This window comes from Vicia villosa, unplaced genomic scaffold (assembly GCF_029867415.1).
Source record: "Vicia villosa cultivar HV-30 ecotype Madison, WI unplaced genomic scaffold, Vvil1.0 ctg.000726F_1_1, whole genome shotgun sequence".
Classification (NCBI taxonomy): domain Eukaryota; kingdom Viridiplantae; phylum Streptophyta; class Magnoliopsida; order Fabales; family Fabaceae; genus Vicia; species Vicia villosa.
The window spans coordinates 222,853-232,478 of NW_026705326.1; the positions used below are offsets into that span (position 1 = coordinate 222,853).

General features: G+C 33.8%; 1 protein-coding gene across 1 annotated transcript; it reads right to left on the reverse strand.

The window, feature by feature from the left end:
• Window positions 1–1,214: 1,214 nt before the first annotated feature.
• On the reverse strand, window positions 1,215–6,401 carry LOC131630718 (uncharacterized). The gene is made up of 4 exons (XM_058901472.1): window positions 6,047–6,401; window positions 4,463–5,486; window positions 3,126–3,204; window positions 1,215–1,829 (listed from the first exon to the last, which is right to left on the reverse strand). Exons 1-4 carry the CDS (start codon window positions 6,399–6,401, stop codon window positions 1,215–1,217), a joined length of 2,073 nt encoding a protein of 690 aa, XP_058757455.1.
• Window positions 6,402–9,626: the final 3,225 nt, after the last annotated feature.

A 9,626-nucleotide genomic window follows, 5' to 3' on the forward strand; every position in this document is an offset into this window, starting at 1 on the left:
AGATAATGTAGCCACTGAATTTCACAAGTAATCGATGCTAAGGCGCGGTATTCAGCCTCAGTAGAAGAGCGAGACGCAATGTGCTGTTTCTTTGACTTCCAACACAACAAGGAGGATCCTAACATCATACAATAACCGGTGATGGATTTGCGAGTATCGGGGCAACGAGCCCAATCTGAATCAGAAAAGCCCAAGAGTTTGATGGAACTTGAAGCAGAGAAAAGAATGCTAGTACCAGGAACAGATTTCAAGTACCTCAAGACACGAGTAGCAGCCTGAAAATTTGGTAAGCGAGGTTGGGACATGAATTGACTTAAGTGCTGAACTGTAAAGGAAATGTCGGGCCTGGAATTGGTTAAGTAGAGCAGTCTGCCAATTAACCTTCTATAGGAGGAGGGATCATACAATAAGGTACCTTCATGGAGAGAAAGCTTAATGGCTGGGTCAAATGGAACAGAGGAAGGTTTGGCAGCCAATACACCTGCATCCTGCAGCAATTCAAGAGTGTATTTCCTCTGATTTAAGAAAATGCCAGTTTTAGATCTTGCAATTTCAAAGCCAAGAAAATAGCGTAGCTGACCAAGATCCTTGATTCTGAATTTATGATCTAAAAGCTGTTTGACATGTTGAATCTCAGGCAAATAGTTTCCTACTAATACTACATCATCAACATAAACCAGAAGTGCAGTAAAATGATTAGCATCAGATTTGACATAGAGAGAATAGTCAGCCTGTGATTGATGATATCCAAGGGAAATTAAAAAGGCAGATAGTTTGGAATTCCACTGTCTGCTGGCTTGCTTTAAGCCATACAAGGACTTTTGTAACTTACAAACTTTGGAAGGAGAGGAAACATCAGAAAGGTCGGGAGGGATAGTCATATATACCTCTTCATGAAGATCCCCGTGTAAAAACACATTGTTCACATCTAACTGCTCAAGGTGCCAACCTTTGATGGCTGCAAGGGAGAGCAACACTCTAACTGTGGTGAGTTTAGCAACAGGGGAAAATGTATCAAAATAGTCCACACCCTCCATTTGTGTGTAGCCTTTGGCTACTAATCTGGCCTTATATCTCTCAACAGAACCATTTGCCCTATGTTTCACCTTATAGACCCAACGACATCTTATAGGAACCTTACCAACAGGTAGATCCACCACAGTCCAAGTCTGGTTTGCTGCAAGAGCTGCTAACTCAACATTCATGGCATTTATCTAACATTCATGTTGAATGGCTTGTTTATAGGTCTTGGGTTCTGATTGGGAGGATATTGAACAACAAAAATGTTTGAAATAGGGAGAGCACTTTTCATATGAAAGAACAGATTCAAGAGGATAGGGAACTTGTTGAGAATTAGGTTTGGGATAAGGATGAGTATGTTTGGTATGAAAGGAGTGATAGTCTGCTAAGTATGTAGGAGGATTAGACACACGATTAGAGTGCCTGGTAGTAGGAACAGAGGTAACATGGGAATTGTCAGTAGGACCAATGGACTGATCAAAAGGACTGGTAGTAGAGGGGTTGGAATGATCAAAATCAGAAGAAGGATTTGATGTGGAAGGGACAAGGGAAGCAGTATTGTCTAGAGTAGAAAGAGGTACAAAGGCAGAAGTACCATGGTCCTGTTCAGAAAAACTGGGTTGATGAGGTGAGTTTATATTGGGATTGTCAAGTCCTAGACTAGAGTTATGCTGTTGCGAGCCAGAGGAAGAGATAGTGTTGTCAGGATAAGTTGACAAATCAGTAGAAGAGGGAGATTGATGTGACACTGCAGGGTCATCATTATAAAGAGGAAAAGAGGTTTGAGGGGAAGTAAATTTGGATGGAGACTGCTTGGTTTAAAAGGGAAGTAATTTTCATAGAAAATTACATGTCTGGATACAAATAAATTGTGATGCTGAAGGTCATACAAGATGTATCCCTTTGTGCCATCTTTAAAACCTAAGAACACTGTTTTGCGAGCTCTTTGATCAAACTTGGTTTTATGAGGTTGATTGGAAGTGGCATAACTCAAGCAGCCAAAAACTTTCAAATGAATAAGAGAAGGAGGTTGTTTGTATAAAAGCTCATAAGGACATTTAAGGTTTAAAAGGGGAGAAGGTAACCTATTGATGATATGAATGGCGTGTTGGACACAAAAGTTCCACATATTGATAGGAAGATTGGAATGATAGAATAAGGATCTAGATACATTTAAAATAGGGTTAAATATGTTAGTGGTCCCTATAAATATGGCACTTTTCACTTATAGTCCCTGCAAAAAATTTCATCGAATTTTGATCCTCACAAAATTTTCCGTCACGAATTTTGGTCCCTCCCGTTAGATTACTCTAACAGAGGCTTACGTGGCATGCCACATGTCACGCCACGTCAGTAACAGTCAACACTAAAGAAAAAGAGACAGTTTGCGGGGGTTTTAAACTCCCTTTAAATAATTTAAAAAACAATAATTTTTTACAAGCAATTAATCAAACCATTGATAGGGAATTCAAGTTTTAATTCAGCTATAATGGCAAGTATACATATGAAGAAGTATTCGAGTCTTCTTTCAAATAGATTTGATCTCTATTATAACTGTTCATATTTATTTGTACTAATATGGACACATTGATGCATAGTTAGATATAAGTATAATTAATTCTTAAAGCATAAGTATGTGAAATTTGCAGTATTACATTAATAAATATCGAAAATAATATGTTATACGTAACACAATTTAACATAAATAATATCATCTTAAATTGCCTTTTTGAAGAAAAATTAGTGCATAGAAAGAAGTCCCACCAAATCAATGCATAGAAAAATAAGTGCATGGTCACATTTTGAAAAAGTCACACATATTTAACAAAGATTTTTATGATATAGTGATAAAAAGAATGGCATGATCCCTAACCTACATGGCTTTAATTAAATAAGACTCTCATACTTTAAAGCCATTCAACACTTCCTATATAGTAACAAATAGACAGTTTTCTATGAAAAGTTGTGTTGCAACTCCAACAACGATATATACTAATCCATCTTATAGCAATTTACATTGTTATAATAAAATAAACTTCAAATTTATTGTCATTATCTCCAAACTTGGTTAATTAATGAATTCTAAAATAACCTCTTAAACTTACATGATGTAGTTTAGGTGTCAACTTTTGTAGCTGGCGTAGAATAATTTCAAACCCATTTAAAAAAACAGCACTACCATTTCTGCAAAATGAATAAAATTTGAAAGATAACATATACAAACTATAATTAAAATTATGTTTAAAAAAATTAACGCTTAATATCTATTTTCACCTCTGTTATATGGGGTTGGTTTGAAAAACCCCCTGATTTTAAACCTTGTAAAATTTTTACTTTTAAAATCAACCTTGCCATTTGAAGGACCCTATCATTTTGAACCCTGTAAATTATTTTTTTTAATAAAACCAATCTTGCCCGTCATATTCTAGAGGGTTTAAAATGACATAATCTACAAAATTATAGGGTTTAAAATGACTGAATCTTCAAATGGTAAGGTTGGTTTTAAAAACAAAATTTTTACAAGGTTTAAAACGAGAGAATCTTCAAATGTTAGGGGAATTTTTGCAACTTTTTTTTGGCAGGAGGTTTTTCAAAGCAACTCCATATGACAGGATTGAAAATAGGTATTAACCCAAAAATTAATACAAGTTTCACTGTTTCAGGACTTCAAAACACTTATCCGCTACCGCTTTTTTTTCACTGACCAAAACACTTCTTCTATTATAAGAATTGAGTAGATCATATGTATCTTAAAATAATTATAATATCATTTATTAAAAAGGTCATTATTCAAAAAAATTATTTTAAAAAAAAGTTAGAATAAAACTTTATTTCTTATAAATTTTAAAAATTGTATTTTAAAAGATGATTTTATGAATTCTTTTAAATATATATACTATTAATCTTTCAAACATATTTTTTAATGGGTTCGTTCTCAAAGTATTTGTCAACTTATCAATTTGAATGATTTAGATATTACTTCAAACAAGTTGGAAGGAATAATGTTTATAAAAAAAAATGATGTCTTCTAAATTTGTGGGAAATTAATTATTTGTGAGAAATTATTATTTTTTCAGTTATTTAAAGGGGTTTAAAACCCCCGCAATCTGCCTCTTTTTATTTAATTCTGTCTTTGTCTGACGTGGCGAGACATGTGGCATGCCACGTAAGCCTCCGTTAGAGCAATCTAACGGGAGGGACCAAAATTTGTGACGGAAAATTTTATGAGGACCAAAATTCGACGAAATTTTTTGTAAGGACTAAAAGTGAAAAGTGTCATATTTATAGGGACTAAAAACTTATTTAACCCTTTAAAATATGCTGGTGTTTACGTTCTACCACCCCATTTTGTTGGGGTGTATAGGCACAAGACTTTTGATGAATGACACCCTTGGTCAATAGAAAATTAGAAAGAGAAAGGAACTCAGTTCCATTGTCTGACCTAAGACACTTTAAGGTAGTATGGAATTGAGTTTCAATGTATGTCATAAACTGAATAATACTGTCTTTAGTTTGGTTTTTAGTTTTGAGAAAGACAATCCATGTATATCTACTAAAATCATCTACAAGTGTTAAAAAGTATCTATGGCCTAGCATGGAAACAGTGGAAAAGGGACCCCACACATCAGCATGTAATATGGCAAAGGGAGCAAGAGACTTAGTATTACTATGAGGAAAAGAGAGCCTCTTTTGTTTACTAAAATGACATGGATCACAGGGTGAACCATTATTACAAGTAGAAGGAATAAAGGGAAACAACTTTGATATATTTTGCAAACCAATATGAGAAATATGACCTAATCTGAGATGCCAAAGGTTAGCATTGTTTTGAGTAGAGTTTTGAGCAGAAGAATGACAAGCATGAGGGTGAGGTGATGAATCAAGTACATAGAGTCCTCTTTGGAGTTTAGCTGTACCAATCATCACCAGTGAATGATTCTGCAAGATTTTGCAAGAATCATTAGTGAATTGAACATGACAGTTATTTTGGTGGACAAGTTTAGCAATTAAGAGTAAATTTACATGAAAGTTAGGAATATGCAGGACATTATGAAGAGTTAGGGTAGGAGATATGGCTATATTACCAGAAATTGAAGCTGTGACATGGGAACCGTTTAGCAAGCTAACATGAATAGGGATAATGGTTTTGTAAGAAAGGAAGTTATTTAAATAAAAGGCTATATGGTCAGTGGCACCTGTGTCCAGAATCCACAAGTGAGGGTTCTTACCAGGTTCATTATGAGAGTGAGAATTCAGGACAAAAGGAGAAGTAGTGATGGAATTGGCTTGAGTGGAGGCTTGAGAAGGCGGCTTGGTCTGTTGAAGTAATGCCAGAATGTTGTGATACTGCTCTTCAGTAAGACCAATCAAGGATTGTGATGAACTTTGCTGTGGTGTTTCCTTACCTGTGTCAACAGAAGCAACAGATTGTGAATGAGGAGTGGAAGATGAAGATTTACCTTTACCTACAAAGCTCGGGGGATAACCATGCTTCATAAAACATGTATCAATGGTGTGATTAGTTCTGCCGCAGTGTGTACACACAAGATTCTTGCCCTTTGCTCCACCATATCCATTAGTTTTTCCTTTGTAGAAGTTATTCCCAAACTCGCCATTGTTGTTGAACCAGAATTGAGGTGAAAAGCAGTTGACTCTTCAGTAGTGGTGTTGCTGGGAATTCCAGAGGAGGAGTGATTCAGCTCTCTTTCTTGTTGTATAACCAGGGAAAACGCTTTTTCAATATCGGGTAAAGGACTCATCATCATAATTTGGGATTTAGATTGGGCAAATTTCTCATTCAAGCCCTTGAGAAAACGAATAACGTAATCCTGCTATCGATACTTCCGAATGGATGCAATAGCTCCACAAGAACACGGTATAGCACAAGCACAAGCAGTGATAGGTCGATAGGCCTCCAATTCATCCCACATAACCTTCATCTATGTGAAATAATTCGAGACATCGAGATTACCTTGACGGAATTTGTATAGATCCTCTTAAATATCAGAGATACGGAAAATGTCACCTTGGGAGAAACGAATCTGTAAATTTCTCCAAACACCAACTGCGCTATCCAGCCAAAGAACAGACTTTGCAATGGATTCGGAAATAGAACGATGAAGCCACGCTAACACCATCGTGTTGCAACGTACCCATGGAGCATAAAGAACATCAGAAATTGGAGGTTTTGGTAAAGTACCATCAATGAAGCGTTCTTTATTCTTTGAGATCAATGCAATGTGCATAGATCTTGCCCATGTGTGGTAATTTTTATCATCAAGAAGAGGTGTAACCAGAACAAGGGATGGATTTTCATTTGGATGAAGATAATAAGGATTCGAAGAATTGGTAGAAAAATCGGTAAAGCTCTGGAAAGCCATCAATGGAGAAAAGAAACGAAAAGAAATGCAAAAGGAAAAGCACAGAGAAGCGGAAGAGTAACGAACGAAAAAGAAGAAGAAGATATACCAGAGAAAACGATGGCTACCAGAGCTATTGTAGCTCTGATACTATGTTAATGGTGACCGATCTACCTTGTGAATCCATGAAGAAGATGAAGATTGAACAAGAATATGGCAGAGATTTTGTTATGAAACGGTTATGCACAAACTGATTCTCATTAACCTTTGAATCAATACAATAGTAGAGTTATATATCTACAAGATAAGATGAACAAATGTGTGGCTAACTAACTAACACAGTAAGCTGACCTGGCACAATATAAGAGGCCTAAACTAAGTTACAATAGTAAATATAAAACTAAGTAATATAACTATACTAACAAACCGAAATAGCAGTGACTGCAACCCGCATCCGCAATTTAAAACCATGATATATATATATATATATATATATATATATATATATATATATATATATATATATATTCAAAATAAGTTTTGTTACTTAAAGTAGGAGTGCAAGTTCTGATTATTAAATAAGTGATATATGGTGTAAAGCATATGACCACAAACATTTTGAGAGTTTAGAATGAAACAGTAAGGCCCTAGTGATATTTATCAAGTGTTTATGTTTTATTTCAAAAATAGAAATTTGTTCAGTTTTGTCGTGGTTTTATTTATTGTTGATTTTTAGTGATGGTAAAGATTATAAATTTATGTTACAGTTTGTTTTTTATACAGGTGAATGGTGGTTGAGAGATGAAGTGATATAGGAGTTTTGTGTTGTGGTGAAGAATGGTTATTTACGTTTGTAGTGTGTTCCTGGTGAAGGATTGCAGTGAAGGTATTGTTGTTGTTGATGGTGATGATGGAAAGTATGGTGATGGTTGTTAGAGGTTTGGAAAAGTGATATGAATGAACGTGATGGTGATTAGGGGAAGGCTTTTTCGGTTCTCTTTCTGTGTATTTTTTCGTCTGTTGTTAATCCTAATTGGCCTCCTCTTTTCTCCTGAAAACTCTGGTTTTTATATAGGAACAAGATTAGGTTTAGAATTGAATTTGAATTGGGAAAGATTTTTATGAGATTGAGATTGTGAGTATATTTGATTTGGGATTATGATTTTGTGTATTTTTGTAATGAATTAAGTCTGATCTTTGGAATGGTTTACTTTGCTGGGAAGGTTCACATAAATTGGATTTGATTTTGGGAGATTGTATAATACTAAAGGTGAGAAAATGAAATAAACAAAGGAAATGTACTTAAAAATGGGAAAGCGAAACTTGAACTAAGGACCTTACACCCTTGTACTCCCTAAGCTTACTTCACTATCAACTGAATCATGTCAATTATTATTCAAAATAAAATATAAAAAATTACATAATGGTAAAGTGTCCGGACAAAATTGAGGTATGACAGCATCATATATATAAGTGAACACACTATAAGAGAACAGGTCATCTAGAACCTTATTGTTTTGGTAAAATGAAAAAATCTAAAGGTAACAACCTTACATCTTCTGTATCTGATGCACTTGGGTCCAAGAAGATATGAGCATCGAAGGTGAAACCCTAAAGTTTTTTGCAAGTATGCTTTATAGCTTTGAGCTTTAACGATTATTAAAAAGTTGTGCAAAACAACGATATACTTCTTGAGTATATAACATTTATGAAGTCTCTGATTCAAAGATGAACGATGATGACAAATGTCAACTGTCATGATCAAAGAAAAATATTTGAGAATATCTCAAAATTTACGATCCTAAGTGATCGATTGAATAAATATGTCTATAATGGACTTATTTATTTTGTAGACTTACCAATTCTCGAATCCAACGATGTGTAGAGAAGGATACACCATTTGGTGTCTTCCCTCTCAGAAAATATTTATCACAACTTCTTGATAAAAGTGGTAGAATTATTTTAAGGTTGAAATAATCCGAAAAATCTGATTAACCCCTTAAAATAACATTTCTTAATATTTTACTCATCAAGTTAAACTATTTTCTAACCCATAAGATAGACATTTTAGTGTTTTCTAGTAAAAGGGTGCAAAATTTATTAATTGGGGTGCTAAAAAGGTAGAAATCCAACATAAGGCCCAAACATGCATGAAGGCGTAGAATCAAGCTTTCAGTGAAGAGGTATTGATGAAGACAAATCGTTTTTGTGAAGACATGATCAAATGCATTAAGATGAAAAATCTTATCATATGACTATGTTATGGATGATGGATCAAGATGATAAAATATGGTATTTCATAGTACATATCACCTTAAGTGCTCAAACACTTTAAAATCAATCCATGACATATCTCACATTTCCTATCATTGCATTTTTACTTGGAAAATATTTTGCTTAAGTTTTATTTTTTAAAACAATTTTTTCTAAGGCGTAAATAGATTGCATGGATAAGTTAATCAATTGACACAATCTATTTTTGGAAAAATTTTAAAGTGTCAATAGATTGCATAAGATAGGCAATTGATAGACATAGTTTATATTATGAAACTAGTGTCTTACCCGTGCATTCGCACGGGTACCCGTCGTTTTCGCGCATTGTGATTGAGAAAAATAAAAGATATTAGTAAAAGATTAAGTTTTGGGTAAAATTGAAAAAGTTATAAAAATAATAATATTTTATTTGACAAATTATAATGAAGGAAAAGTTTTAAAATCACAAATTCACAAATTATAACGAAGAAATATTCAATCAATTATATAATTAAATTAGTGATAACTATATAATATAATTGATTAAACTATAAACTATTAGCCCAATCTCAAACTATCAGCTAAGGAGAATCGATTATTTTTGGCTAGCTAAGGAGAAAATTAGTTATTTTGGCTCAATTATAACTACAAACTATCAGCCCAATCTCAAACTATTAGCTCTCTCTTGTAGGCCAATGAGAACCCACTACAAACTCCATTTATAATAATGATTCATTCAAAATACATAATTAATAGAAAAATACTTTGACCAGTTATTTCATTTTCCCGTTAATATTCGTTATTTTGATAAGTAACTTCGTATTCCCGTTAATATTTCAAATTTCTTCCTGTTAATTTTCAATATTTTGATCAGTAACTTCATGTTCTGTTAATATTCATTATTTTGATTAGTAACTCCTTGCTCCCGTTAATATTTATTATTTTGATCAATAAGTTCGTGTTCCCCTTAATATTCCAAATTCGTTTTCGTTC

Coding starts and splice junctions, on each gene's coding strand:
- LOC131630718 (XM_058901472.1), bottom strand. CDS start 6,401: ATGGCTTTCCAGAGCTTTACCGATTTTTCTACCAATTCTTCGAATCCT. Junction 5,487..6,046: donor ACAGATTCGTTTCTCCCAAG/GTGACATTTTCC, acceptor CGAGCTTTGTAG/GTAAAGGTAAATCTTCATCT. Junction 3,205..4,462: donor ACTACCTTAAAGTGTCTTAG/GTCAGACAATGG, acceptor TTCATTTTGCAG/AAATGGTAGTGCTGTTTTTT.